The sequence below is a fragment of the Myotis yumanensis genome, unplaced genomic scaffold, assembly GCF_028538775.1.
Source record: "Myotis yumanensis isolate MYYU_CA2020_CCGP unplaced genomic scaffold, mMyoYum1.0.hap1 SCAF_1, whole genome shotgun sequence".
In the NCBI taxonomy this organism is placed as follows: Eukaryota; Metazoa; Chordata; class Mammalia; order Chiroptera; family Vespertilionidae; genus Myotis; species Myotis yumanensis.
Window position 1 is genome coordinate 57,119,118 of NW_027223752.1, and position 21,638 is coordinate 57,140,755.

Genomic DNA, 21,638 nt, shown 5'->3' on the forward strand with positions numbered 1-21,638 from the left:
CCTCCATCTGAAATGCCTCCAACCCAAGAGGGAGGCTGATGATCATGGGACGGAGAGGCCCACGGGTGGTGTTGTGCAGAAGGCCACCACGTGAGGCAGCCAGGCCTTGTGGGGGCGCTGGTGGAATGAACCCGGAGCAGGCTCGAAGGAGGAAGAAAAGGGGCGAGTGGTGGCGTTAGCATGTGTATGTGTGTGTGTGTGTGTGTGCACGTGTGTCTAAGTTGGTGACTACATTGGGTTTAACTGTAACCGCCCACTTAAGTGATACCCGATGTCACAAGATTGGATGCTTGTTCCTTCCGTGGGTAGTTGCTCTTGTGCTGGGTAAGAGGATAGGGGAGTGTGAGTGTGTGTGTGTGTGTGTATGTGAGTGTGTAGGAATGTTGTGTCATGTGTATGTGTGTGGTTGGTGCTCTGCTGCCCACGGTTTGTGCCGTGGTGTTTCATGGGGCATGTCCTCACCTAGGTTGCAGTTCAGCTCATCACCTACCACTACGTGCTGGGGAGCTCTCACAGCCTCTCGGAAGGAAGCTCAGTTTCTTCCTTTAAAAGGGGTGCTGTGCTCCCTCACGGGGTGGTTGTGGATGTGACGGCATGTGTAGAAGTGCCTGGCTTCTAGAAGGTATTAACCCAGTGACACCTGTTCCTGTCCCACATGCTGGACTGACCAGGCACGGGTCTGAGCCCCACCCATCGGTGCCAGTTTTAGTGGTTCACCCCATTCACACAATCACTTCGTGGCCCGCAGAGGTTTTGTCACTGGGTCAAGGTCACATACGCGGTTGGCAGCAAAACCCAATTCTGGACACTCCTTGTCCTAAACCCCAGCCTGCACTCTCTCTCCTGTCTGTGCTGCTTCCTCCGGAGCTCTGCCTGGAAATCAGTGAACACCTTCCAAAGAGGTAGCCGAGAAAAGCCAAAGACACAGACTCCCCCATCACAGCTGGTCATCTCGCCAACCAGGAGAAGAGTGCTTTGCCAGCTGCAGCAGCAGTGCAAGCAAGTTCCCATGCTCCACGGGGTCCCAGTGTAGGAAGGGGGTGGGGAGGGAGAGAGAGAGAGGGGGGAGAGAGAGAGAGAGAGAGAGAGAGCAAGAGACTGGAAGAGAGACATGGAGAGGGGGTGGGGGGAAGAGAGGGAAAGGGAAGGAAAGAAGGAAGGGAGTGAAAGAGAGGGAGAGATAGGAAGAGAGAGATGGAGCGAGAGATTGGGGGAGGTGTGTGGGGTGAAAGGGGCAAGGGCAGTGAGATCAGAGGCCTAGGGTCAAACCCTGCCATGTGCTACTCACAAAGGATATGCTTTGGGAAGATTTAACTTCTTTTTTTGAAACTTTCCAATAAAGACTTTATTGGAAAAGTCATCAATCACCGTCCGCACCCACCTGTCTCTGCCTGACACCTAGCTCTTGGTTGGTCGATCTGGGTCGTCGTGAGGACTAAAGAATAAACGAGGTCACTTGTGCCTCACATACACATCCCGTGTGGAGCCTGAGTGCCACTCCCTCCCCTCTGTGCTCTGCCTCATCTGACTGCCGCCAGGACTAATTAGATACAAGGAGGATTTCCTCAACTCGGATTCGCTTCCCTCCCTTTCTCTTAAAAAACTGGCTCCAAGCTGGTAAAGATTCCTCCTGAGAGAGTGAGAAGGGAAGTGGGCGACACATTGCCTCCTTCCACTCAGCTCCTGTTCCCCAGTTCCCTGCCACGCTGTCCTCTCCCAGTGTTTCCCGAGTTCTGGCGGAGGGCTGGACGGCTGCAGAAAATAGATCCTTTGATGGTTGTGTTGAAATATTTTGGGACCCAGAGGAACGAGGGCCTAGCTAGTCATCCTCTGTGCAGCTACAGCCAGGAGGTGATTTGTATCTTGCCCAGCCAGACCCCACACTAAAATGTATAGTGCAATTAGATGTCCTGGAAGAATACGGGTTCTCTGTAACCAGGGCTGGGCAAGTCTGTTCTTTCACAAATTGGTACCCACTCATCAGACGCTGGAGGCGGCCAGCGAAACAGGCTTTGGGGGCCTGAGTCAGAGCTGATGGTGGCCACGGTGGGTGGGGAAGGGTGCAGCTCTGGTGGCTTGGATTACAGGCTTCCTGCCAGCACCAGCCGAGAACTCTCTGTGGCGATGGGATCTATGTCTGTGCTCGCTGCTCCAGCCACCACACACTTGAGCACTGGAAGGGTGTCAAGGGTGATGGAGGAATTACGTTTTTTATTTAATTTAATGTAAATAGTTCAAATAGCCACGTGTGGTTGCCGGCTGCCATATTGGATGACAGCACTACACAGACTGCAGCACCCGGTGAGCAGCTGCTCCCACACAGGCGGAGTCTCACCCATGTGGGATTCCCAATAAGGGGTTTAGGACTTGGAAGGACTGAGGCAGAACTGGGGAGGATTTGGAGGGCCTGAGGAGGGGAGGGGGCCAAGCAGGCCACAGTGTATCACTGGAAGCTCGGTCAGGGGCTGGGGGTTTGGCTTCTACCAGCTTCAGGCAGCCCTGCCTCCAGGATCACCGGCCCTGTAGGTCCGATTCTCATCCATATGGGCAGTGGGTAATAAAGAGACCCGAGTGTGGCCTCCAGGGCCCTCCTGGCCTGTCCTCCTGGGACAGCACTGAGCACATGTCTCATGGCGGGGTTTGGTCTCCCCCTGTCCCTCTGAGGCAGGGACTCTGCCTGCCTGGCTCGAGGAATGTTTGAAGAAGAAATGAGTAAGTGATCACATCAGTTTGGGTAGCTGCTGTGAGAGTACTGCTGCCCCCATGCGATTCTTGGGCCTCCTTAAAGGGAAGGGAGCTCACAGCGCAGCCTGGGGTGGTCGGGCACGCGGGACCTTGGCGAAGGGAGGAGCTCAGCCTGGTTGTGCTGCTGCTCTTTCTTCCCCTCGCCCTTCTGTGGACACTCCTCTCCCTCCCCCACCTCCAGGCCCCAAGCAGATCTCCTAGGGCTGGGCCAAGCTCCTCACGTCACACGCACAGCCCAGCCCTGGAAGCAGAAAATGACCCTTCTTCCCAGCTGATTGCAGCTGGGAAAGAAGAAAGCAGCACCCCCCCCTCCCCACCTCCTTCACCCCCACAGGCAGACCAGGGCAGGTTGCTGGGGTGAAGACAATCACTCAGCAGTTGTTGGGAGATCTGGGTCTGAATGCTGGCGCTGCCAAGGATCCACTGGGTGATCCTGGGCAAATGATTCCCCCATTTGGGCCTCGGTTTACCTGTCTGTGAAATTGTCGGGTTGAACAGTCCCTCAAAATGCTAGCACTCCGGGATTAAAGTAGAGCCAGTGAACGGTGATTATCAGAGAGGCTTAATTACTTTGGGTGGCTTTGCTGTGTAAAAGATGAGCTGGTTTATGGGGCGCAGGTACAGTGTTTTGGCCAGGTTCAAGCCTCGGACTAATGAAAGGACAGGGTCCTCTCATTGCCACGTGCAAGTCCCAGCTGGAGGTCAGGGCCCTCCCAGCACAATCATAGCCAACGGCTGTGGTTGTAAGCTTGAACCTATGGTCTGAACACGTGGCCCCACGTGCCTTGTGGTAGAGTTCAGGTGCACGTAGTTGAGTGAGGTTGGAACTCACGAGAATGCTGTAAACAACGTGACCATGCCCCTTCTTTGCCTCGTGGCATCTGCTATAAAATAAAGACACAGCTTGTGGGTGCTGGTGCTGTCTCCTCATCAGGGAGCAGCGTCCCACCGAGACCCAGCTATTATTCTCTTGTCTGTCTTTCCTTAATCCTTTCACCCCCCCACTCAGTACCTTTGGCCGCAACACTGGTTAATCCAAACGGATGTCTCACTGGCACCCTGTGGCCTGTAGCGGGGGAGCTCCCAGAAACGGGAGGCCTTCCATGTTCCCTCATCTGCTCCCAGGTACAGGCCTCTCCACCCTCGAGGCATAGGCAGCAGGGGGGACCCTCTGCCTTCAGGTAGGAAAGATCCTGTCCTCACCCAAGTACTCTCAGAAGCTACCACCCACCCACGGTGGATTTCTGTGGTTCCTAGGCTGGCTTGGCCCAGGGAAAGGAAATCTAACTGGAGGGCACAAGTCCAGATAAACAGAGGAATCCTGCGCCTAGAAAATAAGTGGCCAGGAGCTTGAACTTGGGAGCCTGGGAGTGAAAAGGAGCTTTGGACTGGGAGCCGATGTGCCTGGTGCTAGGCCTCCCTCCAGGCTGTGGGCAGATCGCCCCAACAGGGTTTTGCTCTCCTTTTAAAAGGGGACATATAGCAACAAGCCTGGCCAACTTGCTTGGCTGATGTGGGAGCCACAAGGAATCCATGGCTGCATCTCATGTTTTGCATAAGATACTGTGCAAATGCAAAATGGTGTGATGATGCATTCACCTTCTGCAGGAACAAATATTTGCATGGAAGCAATCAAACAACACAACACAGCCCCCCCCCCCCCCCCCCCCCCCCCCCAGCGCAGGCGAGTATGAGCTAACTCACTCACGAGCTGGCTTAAGGATTAGGCAGAAATGTGAATGGCAACAGATGTCGCCTGGCTCCCTCCAGGAAAATGTAGGCTTCACTGGAGTATTTCTCTGCTGGCTTCAGCCCAAGCCGTGGCCACAGCCCTTTCTCTGACCTCCCGTTCAACCCAGGGAAGGGCAGGGGCTTGGTTTCTGCCCGAGGTGAGGATCTGGCTGGGAAACATTGGCAGCTGAAATTCATCTTGGCAAGGCCTTGACAGGGCCATGATCTCCTGTAACATCAGCGAATTCAAACTTTTGGGGAAAAGAGGAGCCACAAATGTAGCCTGGAGCTGTATTTCCCATGGGGGCCAGGAGCAGAGGAAAGCATAGGGTCCTAGCCAGGATTTGGAGACACCACCCGGTCCCTGTAACAACGAGACCTTCATGGCACCCTGGCAATGGGCGAAGAGAGGCCAACCCTTGGGTAACGGGCCTGGAGCACCAGCACGGATTGTTCCAGAAAGAATTCAGGCTTTTCTGTTAGCACTTGGCAGCACAGTGGCCACATTCTTGGGAGGAGCGATGCCTTGTCAGTATCACTGCATGGAATCTGTGCAGTTTCAGAAACACTAAAACAGAACCGGAGGCCATCCCAGGAAAGGACTTGGGGGAACTTCCGGGCCCTCAGGTAGCGCGAAGGCTTCGGGGCCCGCACTCACCTTTGAACGGGGCCTGGGCTCGCGTCACCAGGAAGAGCTGCTTGCTCTTCTTGCTCTGCCCGCCCTGGCGGACGTGGTAGCCCAGCGTGTTGCAGCGGCCCTTCTTGCAGTCCAGGCACAGGCCCTGGCTGAAGCTGTCCATGCCGCTGCACAGGTAGGCCGTGCTCTGCAGGTTGGGGTGCTCCAAGGAGTCGATGAAGAGGTGCACCGACCGCTCGTGGGCACATTTTATGGTCTGGGTGAAGGCTGGAACACAGGGCAAGAGGGACGTTAGCCACCTTTAATCCAACGCCCCTTCAGGGCAGAAGAGCAGCACGTGAGGACGGGGAGGGGGTGCTGCTGAGGTCGACCCGCCGACAGTGGTGCATATCTTAAGTGGCCGAAAACGTCAGAAAGAGGAGATCCCTCTCAGCCGCTTAGTGCGATGGTCTGGTCTCAGGCACCCCGAGACCACAGCGTGCTACGTATGTATGTACGGTAGGTGTTTTGAAAGGAACTCCAAGTCACTAAGAAAATATCAGGTTATCTAAGCAAGCAGGACAGTGTAATTCCACTGGAAACATTTCTTTCTAAAGTGGTTGAAAATGCACATGCTGATGCCTCCGTGGTGAGTTGGCCGGGAAAGGCTGTGGGGGATGCCACTGCGCTTACTAAAGCAGCGGTTCTCAACCTGTGGGTCTCGACCCCTTTGGCGGTCGGATGACCCTTTCACAGGGGTCGCCTAAGACCATCCTGCATATCAGATATTTATATTACGATTCATAACAGTAGCAACATTACAGTTATGAAGTCGCAATGAAAATAATTTTGTGGTTGGGTCACAACATGAGGAACTGTATTTAAAGGGGCAGAAGGTTGAGAACCACTGTTAACTAAAGGGAGGGAAACGAGAGCTGGGTGCGCTAGTGGCTCCACGAAGGGTCTTTGAGAGCCCAGGCCTCTGACGGTCTCCCTTCTGCCCCGAAACAACCATTGCGTCCCCGGGTAACTGGCCTGGGACACCAGCTGGAGGATGGGCTTCCAGAGAACACAGCCCAGGGACCAGGTCCTCACGGCCCTAACCCCTCCAGCAAGCTTAGGAGGTTTCACTACCTTTTGTTTTCTTCCCCTGAAGTCTCCAAGTCTTAACCTCATCTTTAGTAAATGATGCTCCAAGAGTGTTGAGGAGCCATCACCAGGCATGGGAATTACCTAATGGGAAGGTGGAGCACAGGGAACTTTGCCCAAAGCTCTTTCCCGAAGAGCCGTCACCTCGGTTCTTGGTCCCTAGCGGCTGCCCCCGCTCATCCACTGCCCTCATCTTCACACAGTTCCTGCCTCTACTCCTGCATCTGCACGCAGCTCCCCGAGGCAGCTGTTACCAGTGAAGACACTCAGCAACTCCCTCGAGCTCACCTGGCCTCACCCAGGCGGTGAGGATGGTAAAGCAGCGATCAACTTCCCTTCTGCCCAGCGATGGTGGTGAGAACCACCCAGAATGGGATCACTTTCCAACCCAAGGATGAAGAACACGGAGAAGAACCAGCCGAGGATAGGCAAGCTAAGTAATTGGACTCGGCCCCATCACTTTGGAGTTTAGCACACAAGGGCCAATAGCACTCATTGGTCAGGGAGGCATGTCCTGGGCTGCTAGCTACTAAGCGCCATCCTGGAGGTCTGTGCTGAACTCCGGGAGGTGTGGGCCTGGGAGGAGGGCTGGATGGACTGGCAGCGTGGAGGGGCGATGACTCCAGGGGGATGTAAGGAACGGCAGGGGAAGTGCCCAGAAGGCTCTCTCAGGCGTGGGCGGCTGGAAGGCCGGGCGTCCGGCCAAGATGAGCTAATGTCGAATGTAAAGGTCCTCCTGACATGGGAGAGGTGGTGGTGGTGACGCACTCACAGAGTTTTGTTCTCAGCGGGTGTCGGATGATCGGGGTGAGACAGTGGTGTGCGGCGGTGGGCGTCGCCAGCTGGCTTTCAGTGAGCTGGCATGCTTTAATTAGGATAATATTTTGTAATAGTGAGAAATTTGAAATGTTTATGGAAAGTGTGGTATTTGCTGTCAGTTTTGTGTTTTGATCCTGTGCCTGTTATCAATGTACCTGTCAATGTTTTGGATTTGAGAGAGACGTGGGCTCACAACCCAGATGACGCCACAGTCGGTGCTTGCCCTGAGCTACGGGAAGTCATGAGGACGTATTTAGAGCTGAACTTCGAACGGGAAGAATCTCAGTCTGTCCGGGAGGACCGGCTGATGAAACCTCACCGGGTGGGAGGAGGATTCCCACTCTGTGAGACCAGGGATCAAGAAGTCCCGTCTATTGTGTGGATCCTCATGGGAGCCAGGACAGTGGAAGCCGCCTGAGCGAGGAAGGGTCTGGAGATGGTAGAATAGCCACAGGCATCGGGACTCCACTTTGAGAAGGACCACTACCCCAGGAGAGACTTTGCACTGCGTGGGGGTCAGGGTGGGGATTCCTGGCGGTGCCCTCAGCTCATCCTCAGAGCTTGGGCTCCAAGGACCCCTGTCTGAAAAGAGGAGGGGCTGCTGGGGGAACTCACTGCCACAAGCCCCCCTCTGAACGGACTTGGCGAGCACACACCCGGGGCCCCCATCCTTGCCAAATGCTTCCCAGAACCCACACAGTGGGTGGATTCCACTGGATCCAGAGGCCCCGTGCTAGCGTAGGGAGTGCAGGCCGGTGCTCTTGGCCGCTTCTCCTTACCATTTAGGCCGTGCTTGGTGATGTGCTTGTAGAGATCTAGGAAGTGGCAGCCGGGCTGGAAGGAGCCCCCGTTGGGGTAGAAGTCATAGTGTGCGACGGGCTCCTTGATGCCCACACTCAGGCCCATGTGCTCCCGGGTGAAGGTGTGGATGGCGTCCACAAAATTGGCGTCATCTGGTGAAAGACGGTCGTTGGGGGAAGCTCCTTCAAACATAGGGCCGGCGGCATCCAACCCTGACGGAGAGCAAGGGCAAGGTTCAGTGGCACCGGGGAAGGAGAGGGGAAGTGCTCTTTTCAGCTGTTTCACGTCGTTACACATTCATGAGTAGCAGGAAGAAGAAAATCCCTGGGCCTAATCTTTCTCTAGGAAATCTTGCCACAACCTTTGCGCAGTAAAACCCCAGTACTTCGTGGCGCTGAAAATTGAACACAGGCTGCGCATTATCTGTGGGGAAAAGCGGCTTGCAGGAGCTATGCAGTGATGGAGATCAGGTTATGAGGGAATGCTTGATTTATTTAAGCAAATCAGTTTTAAGTGCCTCTCAAGCTACTTTCAGGAGCATCTGTTTGCATACAAAAAACCCACTGTGCTCCTGGTAAGTAGCTCTTGCCTACCCATCGAACATGGATTCATTTGCCAGCATGTCATCAATAATTTTCCCAAACAAGCTGGCTTTCCTCCTACACTCATGTCATCTCATTGGACTGTCCCACCCAGCCTCGGGACATCACATTCCCTGATGAGAATACTGTGAGCAGATAGGACTGCCCAAGCTCTGGGCCTCCAGGGCCGGCTGTGTTTGCCTGAGGCGAGTGGCAGCTCCTGGCTGAGCCCAGGTGGGGAGCATTTATGCACGCAAGGTTTTTTCCTCCCTCCTTCACCTTCTCTGGAGGGCCCTGTGATGTCCCCCATCAGCCCTGGCTTTCATCCCTGCGGGGGGTGAAGGAGCGGGCAGGGGGCCTGGGCGGCCTGTTCTCCGGCACTCTGCAGTCACACACAGAATGTCTTGGTGATTTATATTCCCGTCTCCATCAGGCTGACTGCAAGATGTCAACAGGGGAATCAGCTGCCTCTGACGTGTGGGCCTGGCTAATACGGCCCAGAATGAGGCGGATCCTGGGCTTGATGTGGCCTCTGGGGTTCTGGCTCAGCCTTTAGGTCCGGTTCCTGTGGAGGGAGGGTCTGCTCACACCCCAGCTACTGAGTGTTACATCACAGCCGTGGGGGCACAACGATTGGTTTGGGGACCAGGCCTCCCAGTCACCAGCAAGATGAAAAAAAAAAAAAAAGGATTCTCATAACGACAGATTTACTTGGTTTACATGTCTGCCATTATCCCTATCTTTTTTCAAATTAAATGTCTTTTATGAAGTAATGATAACGGTAGGTAGTAGTTGCTAAAAATGTTCTTACTTGATAAAATGAAAGGTCATAGCAATGCTACTCATCTTACATTTCCTTTGGATTGTTTTAGCCTGTGAATGTGGGTTTAGCCTGCTCGGTCTTGAAGGATGAGTAGGAGTTTGAAGTAGACTAGGGCTGGGTGGATGAGTAGCAGTAAGCTACTCCAGGCAAAGGGAACAGTGCATGCAAAGGCCCGGAAGCACAAGAGGCCACGGCGTGTTTGTAAAGGGGAGAAAAGCATGGTGCTCTGGCAGCCTAGAATCACCGGAAGGGAACTGCCGGAGGAGACCCTGGGTCTCTGGGGACACGGCACTGAGAAGGCCTTGCCTGGGCCATTGTAGGAATCCTGGGCCTTGGGGCATGGCTGGGGAACCGTCTGATCAGGTGTGTTTTCCTGATGTGACTCTGGGGCAGCCTGGGGAGTGAGGCTGGTGTCAGGGACACCTGGGAGGAGAGGCCTTCTTGCATATTTTTATCTCTTCCTGGGTATCCAGGGCTATTTCCTGTGGAGAGCGGCTACAGTGTTTGGACAGGTTCAAGCCTCGAACTAATGAGAGGGCACAGTCCTCTCATGTCCAGGTGCAAGTCCCAGCTTGGAGGGCAGAGCCCTCCCAGCACAATTATAGCCAGCAGCTGTAGTTGTAAGCTTGAACCTATGGTCTGAACACGTGGCCCCACGTGTCTGAGTAACGTGGGCTTGATAGAGTTCAGGTGCACGTAATTGAGTAGATTAGAACATTGTAAACATCTTGACCACACCCTTACTTTGCCTCGCGGAATCTGGCTATCAAATAAAGACTTGGCTTCCGGGCCTGGTCCCTGTCTCTCCATCAGAGAAGCAGCGTCTCGCCGAGACCCAGCTTTCATCCTCTTGTCTGTCTTTTCTAAATCCTTCACCGCCCCCCCCCCCCGCCCCCCACTCAGGTTCACCCTTGGCCGTGCTGGCGCAGCACAATTTCCGAGTTGGTGTAGAGCTCGGGGTGAGGTTTTTGGTGCAGAGCTTCCTCCCTCAATCCAAATGGGTCCCAGAGTAAGACCAGCGTGTTTCACAAATGTGGAAACGGAGGCACAAACATAGCTGATATTACAGCGGAGGTAGGGCTGTGTGTTTTTTTTAACTGGTTCAGGTTAGGCTTTTTAAACTACAGGTTGAAAAAGAAACTTTCCTGCTACATAAGTGTACAGAAGGTCTACTTTTCTGATCCTGTTTGGCCTGACGAGGCGAGGCATTTGTTTGAGGGAAGGCAGTGGGAGTGGAGGCTGCGATTTCCGCCTTCTCTCGGAACAGCTGCCTATGGCGGTGCTTATGTTTCACACGGCGCTCCCAGTCCTCCCGTGAACCCCAACACAGCGCCAGGGAGGGGGGCGTGTTCTTTGTGAGCCTGTCGGAAAGCATGCACGTGCCCCACGCCCCGCGCAGTTTGGAGACGACAGTGGTTAGTCATCAGGCATGTGTACCTGTAATTCTCCCAATCTTGTGCTTGCCGCCGATGTAGCTGCCAGCAAACCCCGAGACGTGCGCGCCCAGGCTGTACCCGATGAGATGAACGTTGCTTCGGGAAAACGGAGCTGATTCCTGGAAGGCAGGGGAGACGGCTGCAGGCAGGGAATTGCTGCCTGGATATAGGCCTCCGTGGGTGCAGCTTGTTCAGGCTCCCACCCTGTTCTTTGTACCTGATCACAAACGAGCCACTTCGTTCACACTCTGGTTCCTCCCCTTGCGGACTCCATCCTCCCTCCTTTCAGGCTCAGCGGCCTGGGCCCTGCCTGGTGCTGCTGCCGCCTGCCTGCCCGTCTTCCCCGGATATGAGTGCCCTGCAGAAGCGACCCCACCTGTTCATGTGTGTGGGGTTAGGTGGTTGCCAGGGTGTGTTTAGATCCCTTAGCTCAGTGGTTCTCAACCTTGGCTGCACATTAGAATCACCTGGTAATCTTTTTAAAATCCTGATTTCTGGGCCTCATCCTCCGGAAATTCTGTTTCTTTGTTATGCGGTGGGGCCACAACATTAGTAACAAAGAAACAGAATTTCCGGAGGATGAGGCCCAGAAATCAGGATTTTAAAAAGGTTCCCAGGTGATTCTAATGTGCAGCCAAGGTTGAGAACCACTGCCTTAGCGCGTCCAAGGGCTGAACATTAAAGGAATAGAGGGTAGGGTGGGAGGAGAATAGTGGATGGGGATGGGGTGCAAGTGGTCTCGGTCCCCGGCCTTTCCATTCCTGCGAGTGTGGCAGAGAGATTCTCCTGACTGGGCTGGGGTTGGAGACCAGCTGATGCACTTGGCCTCAGAGGGGAAGGGAGAGGAAGGGAGGCTGGGCAGGTCTTACCTCCAGCCACCGGAGAATTGCCGCGACCTCCTGGCCCACGAGACGGGTGTTGCGGACGGCGATGGCGTAGTGGTTTTGGGCCAGGCTGATCCAGTCTGCCAGCGCCACGTTCACTGGCTGGGCCAGCTGGGACTTCAGCGCGGCCACCATCTGCCAGATCCAGTCTTCCAGCAAGCCGTCCACCTGCCGTGGGCCCACAGGGCAGTCAGCATCACCAGGAGGGGCACTGATGTCCTCTTTCTCCCTATTCACCCCCTTTACTTCTCCAACTCTTGCCTAATGCTGGGTCCTTCTCTCCAAGAGAAAGGGCTTGGCAAGGGGTTTCCCAGCCCCAGCGCTGAAATGAATTTGGGGCCAGATGCTTGTACGCCGTGGGCTGTCCCGTGCACTGTAGGAGGTTGAGCGGCATCTCTGGCCTCCATCCGAGATGCCAGCAGCATCCTCTGTCCCCAGTTATGAAAACCAAAAATTCTCCTGACTTTGCCTAATACTTCCTGGGGGCTACCACCTCCAACCCCCAACTGAGAACCATTGTGTCAGCATTTCCCTATTGTAGGACTCGCCCAGCCTTGAAACAATGGAAACATTTGTGTCAATCGGGTACTGAAAAGGGACCTCTCCTTCCAGCATTGGCTGCCACACCAGCCCCTCCCTGATGCCTGCTCTGCTGTACCTCTGAGTCCCACCCAGGTCCCCCCCCCCCCCCCCCCCCCCCCCCGCCCTCACTGCATCCTGCTTGCTTTAGGGACTAGCACCAGGAGCCAGAACATAGAAGGAGCTCAATAAATATTTATGGGGAATTGTTCTATGTATGCACCTTGTTTGAGAACCAATTTGCAGGGCACTTCTTTTTTTTTTTTTTTTTTTTTTTTTAATATATTTTATTGATTTTTTACAGAGAGGAAGGGAGAGAGACAGTCAGAAACATCGATGGGAGAGAAACATCGACCAGCTGCCTCCTGCACATCTCCCACGGGGGATGTGCCCGCAACCCAGGTACATGCCCTTGACCGGAATCGAACCCGGGACCTTTCAGTCCGCAGGCCGACGCTCTATCCACTGAGCCAAACCGGTCCTGGCTGCAGGGCACTTCTGATGGGTTCACAGAGCAAAGACATTTATGCTGTGTCTTAAAGGATAACTAGGAGTTCTCTGAGAAGAATGGATGTGGTGGTGGTTGAGGGGGGAGGTATCTAGAAGGAAGAGCACAGGCAGAGGTGCAGATGGCAGAGGGAAAGCCCGGTATGTCTGGGAAGAGGAGAAAAGGAAGGTGTGGTTGAAGGCTAGCCTGCAGAGGTGAAGAGCAAAGCTGATGGCTTGGCATGTCCCCCGGGGAAAGATCCATTCATTTAGTAAAGATTTCCCCAGCCCTGGCCAGGTAGCTTAGTTGGTTGGGGCTCAATCTATGTTAGGTCCCTTCTCTAGGGGCAGAAAAGTCCCCCACCACTTTCATTGCCAACCCCCATTTCTCTACGGGGACCCCTTTAAATCCTGGGGGGAAGTTGCTGTCGGGGTGCAGGAGCCTCTGCTATTCTGGGATGGCAATAGAAGCCACCTACCTCGTGGCTGCACCCACATGGCATCATGTGGCTCCCTACAACCCTCGGAGGCCAGGCACGGGGTCTGTTTGGTTCATGTGCGGTTGCTAGCTGCACGTGGCAGGCTCTGGGAGAATGTGTGTTGAAAGAGTGGTGTGGTAGATGGGCCTCTTTTGTTCTTTAGAGCAGACAGATGAGGGTTTCAGGAGAATTTCCAACTGGATGGCAGGGGAAGGTTTCCAAGTCATAAACCAGACCCCCGAGTCCTGGAAGTTTCTTATTGTGCATTTAGCTTGAAATTGTGGGCGGGCTGGTAAATAGGGAGTCAGAATTCCCGCTTGGAGATGAGGCCTCACTTAGTTTGACTTCAGTTATTGCCCACAATATTCTCTTCCTTTCTTCATGGTAATAGCATTCTTGGTATCACTAAAGGGTCACACTATCTCTGAGAGACTACACATGTCTCAGCCACCTTTCCATCTAGGTATGGCCCATGTCTGCAACTGGAGGCACTTCACAGATGCTTCCGGGAGGCCGACCTAAAAAAGCACTCTTTTATACCAAAGCCATTGAATTGTATACTTTAAATCAGTGGTTCTCAGCCTTCTGGCCCTTTAAATACAGTTCCTCATGTTGTGACCCAACCATAAAATTGTTTTCGTTGCTACTTCATAACTGTAATGTTGCTACTGTTATGAATCATAATGTAAATATCTGATATGCAGGATGGTCTTCGGCGACCCCTGTGAAAGGGTTGTTCGACCGCCAAAGGGGTCGCGACCCACAGGTTGAGAACCGCTGCTTTAAATGGATGCATTGTATGGAATGTGAATTATATATCAATAAAGTTGTTAAAAACCCCTTCTCTTTGACTCCTTTGTACGCACCCTTTGCTATCTGGAGTAAAGATGTGATGGCTAGTGCTCTAGCTGCCGTCTGGGACTTATGAGGACGAGGGCCACATTGAAGGCAATGAGCTGGGTCCTTGAGGACTTCCCATTTGCCCAGTTTTGGATTACCTATCTCTGGATTGTTATGTGACAGAGACAACATTTCTTTGAGAGACGATGTCCTTGGCTTCCTACCTCCTCTTGCGAGTCATGCAGCTTCACCTGCATGGACCGCAACCCCTGTGGGCCCTCATGTGCTGGGTGACCTCTCTGAGTCACATTTTATCACCTGAAACGCAGAGATAATGATGTTTCTCCTCCCTGCTTACTCATGGAATTGAGATCATCACTGAGATAGTGTGTGGGGAAGCACTTGGAAAATTAGAATGTGCTTTACAAAAATTATTATGCATGAAGCTGTTATCACCAGCTCCCGATCTTTTTATTAGAACTGAGCACACGAGGGAGGGAGGGAAAAAAAAGAAAATGTAAGAGCAGAGAGCAAAAGAGATGTGTCAGCATTTCCTACCGACCACCCGTGGATGATCATCACCAGCGGCAGGGAGGCGTTGAAGCCGCACTGCTGTAGCGTGTCTGCGTGGTGGAGCTGAATCTGACAGCCCCTATCAGTCGCCCCTTCAAAGAGCAGGAACCTGGTCTTCGTCTCCTGCAATGTTTCATTTTTTCTAGCAGCTCGAGTGCTCCTTTCAAACGGCTCTGCAATAGAAGAGGAAGGAGGATGCTTAGCCTGGCGCCTCTCCCACCTCTGCCGGCTCTGGGACCACCCGCAGGTTCTGAAGAACACTGGCCAATGGGGTTCCTGTGAGGTGCTGGAGACAGTGATGAGCTGCAGTTTTGGGGGCCCCCAAAGAACATTTCCAGGGGAATGACCACTTCTCTCCTGGGAGATGATGGAGGGTGGCCTAGGAGGACCCAACACAGAGGTGGGGAGGGCCATCCCTCATCCTGCCATCCGGTGACCCTAGGACCAGCCCGTCAGCAGCTAGAGTAACTGGAGGACACTAGGCATATGGGAGAGGCGATAGGGACAGAGGCTCCGGGAGGACGAGGATTTCACCCCAAATCCCACTGCCAATAAGTGGCAAAGTCGGGATTTAAACTGACGTCTCTCTGGTGTCTGGCATATAATCAGCAGCTACGTAGGCCTGTGTGGTTAAAATAAGGACAGAGTGGAGCACTCAGCACTTTGCATTTTTGATCTGTGAAACCCTTTCTGCGAAAATTTACCCCAGTTGCCCTCACAGGGCCAATTCTGTCTTATATGTATTTACTCTGGATTTAGCTGGGAGGATTAGGAATCGATGGATGGGCATGACATAGAAGAAATTTTTTTTTTACTTTGAGTAGTTCACAAAAATTCATGGTAGAAGAAATAGAAATGAAGAGAAAAAAAAGGCAGTTCAACCTTTACAAAGACAGAAAATGTAAATAGATTAGCACCCTAACATGCACAGTATGTGATCCTCGCAGGCTGCTGGAGATGGGCCACAGATTTTATCCCGAGCTTCCTATTGGCCAAAGCAAAAAGGGAAACAGGAGCAGTTATAGGATTCATGGCGTCTAGTTGCTCACACTCTCCTGACCCTGAAGCCCAAAATAGTTTCCTTATGGTTTATTGTAAAAAGGTCACCGGGCGAGGCAGAGGCCATTTCTTGAGCATCATTCCCACACAGTCAGCAAGTTTCACGTGGCTGACTCTGAGAGTGGTCTCCAGGCCTCACTGGAAGCAGTGGCTGCAGCGCCAAACAGCATTTACGTCACAGTGAATCTCTGCGAGGCGCTTCACTGTAACCCAGCAGTAGCCTCGCTATGGAGGGAGGCAGGGCCACTTTGGGTCACATTTGGGGTGGAAGGAGTGGAGCCCTGGAGCCTTTGTGTCTGAGCCGCCATGACTGTCTGGTTGTCCCTGTTGCAGAACACAGAATACTGGATCCTCCTCAGCCACACCACGGCTTCGAGGGCTCACTGCCGTGGCCCACACCCACACCTTCACTGAAACTCCTCCCCCAAGCGTCAGCTCCACACAGAGCCAGCTCTTGGCTGGGCATCTCTACCTGGGGACAGGTTGGTCACTGCAAACCCAGAGAGGCCAAACTGGGTTGGTTTTCGTTCCTCCCAACCCATTCTTCTTCCTTCTTTCTACATTTTCTATTGTGGTTTGTAACACCATCATTCATCCATGCAATTTCTCAAGCTAGGAAGCTTAGAGCTGTCCTGAGATGCCCTGTCGGTCCCCTTGGCAACCCCCTGGGGCCATCAAGATTATCCCAGCTGCCTTTGCTGCTGGGCTGGTCTAGGACCATATCTTTATGTTGTTGTGTTGGTGGTATTGTAATAGATTTGTATATGTTTTATATTTAATTTGTTTACTTGTAGAATTAGTACATGCTAGGCATATGTATACAATCTGAAAAATGCCCAAGTGAATAAAGAATCTCACTATTCAGAAAACCACACAAGTAATATTTGGAGTATTTCCTCCCAACCGTTTCTTATACAGGTGTTTGTTTCATGGGTACTTATGTGGAGTGTCTATAACCGAGACCATATTATGTGAATGGCTTTCACCTGGCATAATAATTTCTTATAGCATTAAGATTCTTCAAAAATGTGCTTTTGAAAAGTGGCGTAGTTTGCTTACTTGTTCCATTTTTGTTGGACATTTAGGTGGTTTCCGCGCTTCTCCTTTTTTCTATTACAATGTTCCGGTGACCATTTTTATACATAAATTTTTCTCTGAATCTATGAGAATTTTCTTAGTATAGATTTCCAGAAGTAGAATCATTAGCTCCTTAGGTGTGATCTTATTTATCTCTCTTTTTATATGCATATATATCTAGATTGATTTTCAGCACCTTTTAAGCTAATATTTATTGAGGGCTTACTCTGTGCCAGGGACTTTTCTAACAGTCTTGTTTGTATTAACCCAATTAAGCCTCAGAGCAAGTCTGTGAGTGAGCTGTGAGGACACCTCACATTCTGTTATGAGTGAGGAAATTTCTTGCAATGGTATTCAGTAGGAGCAGCTTCCTTCCCAGGCACGTCTTCTGAAATCATCATTTTCTCGTGTCTTTGGAGGAGATAAAGACACACCAATGATAACAATCTAGGGGTGTGGAAGGAGACTTGCCTTGGGGTAGTGACCACACAATACATTATACAGATGATGTGTTATAGAATTGTACACCTGAAACCAACACAATTTATTAACCAATGCCACCCTAATAAATTAAATTAAAAAAAAAAGAATCAGGGATGAGGCGGTGGTTTTGAGAGACTATTAACTACGATAAGTGGTCAAATCCCTTGAGGGAGTCATCCCCATGTCACCTGGGAAGTGAGGTGACAGGCTGGGGAGGCTTGGGGTTCCCTCCGTGTGACGGCAAGATCCCGAGGCAGCAAAGCTTCCTCACATCAGTCAGAAGAAGCTGGGTGCAGCCATTATGTTTCTAATATGACATTCCTTGCAGCAATGATTTCTCTATTCCTAAGTGAGCCCTCAGGTTTGAGGGGTCCTAATAGTTCATACAAGAACAAATGATTTCATTTTCTTTTGGGTAAGGACATCATTAGGTGGGTTGCTGCAGGCAATGAATGAGCTGGCACAGGGGACAGCCAAAGGTTCTGCAGCAGAGGCTCCAGGAGTCAGGCCCTGCCTTCTGCCCGGTATGCCTGGGCTGGGGCCTCCACTCAGTTCAATGTTTATCCCCCCCCCCACCCCCCCCCCGCCCCGCCCCAGGTGCTGGCTGCAGCTGGGGACACAGGTGCCTAAGACAGGAGCCGCAAGCATTAATATGCCCCAGCTGTTTGTGAAATATCTTCACATTCGTGCTGTAAATTGCTAACGGGTGTCAGTGTGTGTGTGTGTGTGTGTGTGTGTGCGTGCGCGCATGTGTGTGTGTGTGTGTGTGTGTGTGTGTGTTGATTTCCTTTTATTAATTCAACTACTGAAAATATCCTCAGACCTGGGATTAGGGGAGAGGACCTCTGCTCAGGGTGGGACAAACCTGAGATAAACACAGCCATAGCTCTGACCTTGGCTGCTGTGGCCAGGCCCGCTATCCGTGCATATCAGCACTGACTTCGTAGTTTCTAGGACGACTCATTCATCCTTCTCTCTGCCAACACTTCACGAGTACCTGCTCTGTGCCAGGCGTTCTTCCACAAATGAAACTTGCCTACAGCTCAGTAGCTTTTGGAGCAAGTATCAGGTTTTCTTCCTTATTCTTTAAAAAATGTAGTTGGTGCACAAAAGCGGAGGAACAGCAGAAAACAAAATGCTAAAAAATACACTCACTCGCATCCTCATCATCCAAATGGATTGGCTTTTTATTTTCCTGTATTCAGAAGCAAATGTATTTTTCATGTAACTGTGCAGCCATAGCTTGCTTTTTGCTTTTTTTCATTTCGCATTACATAATAAGAATCTCTCCATATGCCTACAGTGTTCATACTCGTCATTTTTAAAGGCTGAGTAATATTCCATATGGGACTGTTTTGTAATGTATGATTCCATTTCCCTCTCTGGGACAAGCAGTATGATTCCAATATTTCACCCTCATAAAAAGAGCTGCAAGGAACTTCAGCAGAGAGTCTTTCCTCCCGGAGAATTATTTCCACCAGGATGAATCAGCTAGCATGGAATTACTTGGTTAAACGGTGAGGTCGTTTTGCTGACATGGGAGTTGAAGCAGTCTTACAAGTCAGTCCCCACAGGGTGTCAGCCACGGTTATTACCGACCTAAGAACCCACAGGACCCACACATTCTCATTAAAGGAGATGGCGGGGTGCTGGGGAGCAGGTGGAATTGGTATGGCAGGTGAAAAGGCTGTTTATGTGGCTATCCTGTACTTTTTGCTAGTAACTCAGAATTCCTTATTTCATTCAATCCTCATAATGCCCCCACAAGTCGTTATCCCAAAAGGAAACTGGGTCTCAGAATAAGTGTCTTGACTAAAGTCACAGGAAGTGACTGAGTTGAGCCTCGTGACAAGAGCAGCTCCTCTGCAGTCCAGGATGTTAAAGTCGCCCATTGGGACAGACTCATAAACGTCCTTTGCTAGGCCCTCAGCACCCCGCTGGAGGCTTGCTGACCACGAGCTCATTGAGACAGGTCTTTCACAATTGCACTCCCAAGGTCTAGATCTAGAACAAGCATGTCAAACTCCTGGCCCGCGGGCCGCATGCGGCCCACAACCAATATTTTTGCAGCCCAGCCAATATAACAATATGTAACAAACATTTTAATACAAATTTCTTAATTTTACAATATCCTGTTATAATTATTAATAACTACAACATTTGCTAATGACTGATTACTATAATCGTGTTGCATTCATTTCCCTTACGTGCCTTGCGTGCAGGCACACCATTTCTCTCCACTAATACTAGCAGCGAATATTTTAGCAGCCAATGGCCACGTCATTAGTCTTGGACTGACTTATTTGGTGTGCGCAACAGGAATTATTTCGCTTTCGGAGAACAAGAAAAATAGGTTTATTTGTGTAATGCTTATTAATTTGTGCAGTTATTCAGTGTGTCTGGTAAATTAATGTTCAAGAAAAATGTTTAATTTTTATTAAAATGTTCTATTATTTTATGCTAACGATTACTCATTTATTTCAGCCCTTTGTATTCAGCATGTCTCTATTGAAATAAACCTATGTTTCTATGAAAATTGAAGCTTTTGTTTTTTTTTTTTTGCGGCCCACATAAACTTGTTTATTTGGCCTGTGTTAGCCTTTGAGTTTGACATGCTTGGTCTAGAGCAGCGGTTCTCAACCTGTGGGTCGAGCCCCCTTTGAGGGTCGAACGACCCTTTCATAGGGGTTGCCTAAGACCATCGGAAAACACATATATAATTACATCTTGTTTACAGTAGCAAAATTACAGTTATGAAGTAGCAACGAAAATAATTTTATGGTTGGGGGTTACCACAACATGAGGAACTATATTAAAGGGTCGTGGCATTAGGGAGGTTGAGAACCACTGGTCTAGAGCGTGGCTGTGTTGAACTGCCTTTATGTGCTGACTTAGAAGAGAGCTCAGAGCCTGAAGCAAAGGCATGCCCCTCGAGGCGAGCAGCTGAGCACGCTAGTGTTTGGGTCTGCAGCATCTGCTTGCAGAGACAGTGTGGCCTTAGACACACCGGACTATTTAGCTATTGGTGGATTACATGTGACTGTGTTGGCAGATCTTTGTGAGGCCCTGGTTAACTTGTCCTGGTTGATCTTGAGCAAGTCATGTAACTTTCTAGGCTTAAATCCACATCTGGAAAGTGGGGAGTTTGGACCAGCCGGATCTGAGCCCCCCATGGTGACAGTGAGATGTCCTCAGCCCTTGAGTCAACTGGACCAGAGGTCAAGACCTGGCTTTTCCTCCGAACCAGCTTGGCCTCAGTTTCCACCTCTGGAAAATAAGAGGTGGGGTGAAGATGCCAGAATCCCTCTGGTTCTGAGGTGTGTGGGTCCTAAGTCTGTCCTGTCTCTGACTTTCAGTAAATAAAAGATGCCAGAGAGAAGTGTTTTTGAGGCCAGAGTTAATCAGGCAAAGAGAAAAGTGAGAGTCGGAGCTGGGACTCCTGGCTCTGTTCCCATGGGACACTCCCTCCTGTGCTGGAATCTGAGCCGGACGCTTTGCAAGGATAAACACTTGCAGCAGGAGGAAAGCAGCCCAAGGTTACTCTTTAAGGCAAAGTGAATGGTGTGTATGGAAATGGGAGTGAATACATGGAATATGCTCTCTAGGGCAGGGGTTTGGGGGCTCCTTAAGAGGAAATGTTCCTGACCCACCAACCCCCACGTGTCCCCGAGGCTTCCCTGTGTGGTGGCTGGGGGTGAGAGGGCAGGCCATTGGCCTCTCTTAAACCTTCCATCTTGGAGACTGAAAGCCCACAATGACCCCATTCATTCATGTATTCATTCGTTCATTCCACCACACATTTAGTGAGCACCTACTATGTGGCAGGATGTGCTTAGTATTGCAGAAAGACTTTGCTTTTAAGAACTTCAGCTGTGCTTTTAAGAACTATGCTGGAGGCAAGTAAATAGACAATTGTTACACAGCTTGGTAAGTGTTTCAATGAGTGAATAATAGTAGAGGCACCTACCCAGCTATAGGGTGGCTGGTGTGAAGGCAGCCAGAGTACCCCACTGGTGAGTAATGTCACCAATTCCCCAGATAATCTCGGGGATTCCAAGTCAAGGGCTAGTCCTGATGGGAGGGAAGGACTATAGAATGTGGAAGATGAGCCTCTGTGTGATCAATATGTCACCTCAAGGCTCACAGAACTTGAGGTCATGGCTGTAGCCTACTTTCCTGAGACCCTTGGTATCCCTCATCTCCTTTGAGACCCCCCTGGGGTCTATAGCACAGCTGTTTTCTGGCTAAAAATATTAAACCAAGACCAGAATCCCAGTTCTCTATCTCACTATCCATACATCTAGGTCCTGACTGCAAACCTTCTCTGGGCATGTGCTTTTATCCTTGTTCCACTCTCCCTAAGACCTTCTTTTGGACCCATGTTCTCCCTTCACACCTGTGTCTGGAGGCACGGCTGTCTGCCCCCTTCAGACCGTGGACATGTACCCCAACAATTTCTGGGGCTCCATGGAAAACA

The 21,638-nt window shown here is 51.2% G+C and overlaps 1 protein-coding gene across 1 annotated transcript in view; it reads right to left on the reverse strand.

Moving 5' to 3' along the window:
- The window catches only part of LIPC (lipase C, hepatic type), a 156,108-nt gene that overhangs the window by 20,847 nt on the left and 113,623 nt on the right, over positions 1–21,638 (reverse strand). Inside the window, exons 3-7 of the mRNA XM_070404380.1 lie at positions 14,528–14,715; positions 11,571–11,753; positions 10,703–10,820; positions 7,840–8,073; positions 5,135–5,380 (exon numbers count right to left, since the gene is read on the reverse strand). Of these exons, the coding sequence (XP_070260481.1) occupies positions 5,135–5,380; positions 7,840–8,073; positions 10,703–10,820; positions 11,571–11,753; positions 14,528–14,715 (969 nt within the window). The remainder of the gene's footprint in view (positions 1–5,134; positions 5,381–7,839; positions 8,074–10,702; positions 10,821–11,570; positions 11,754–14,527; positions 14,716–21,638) is intronic.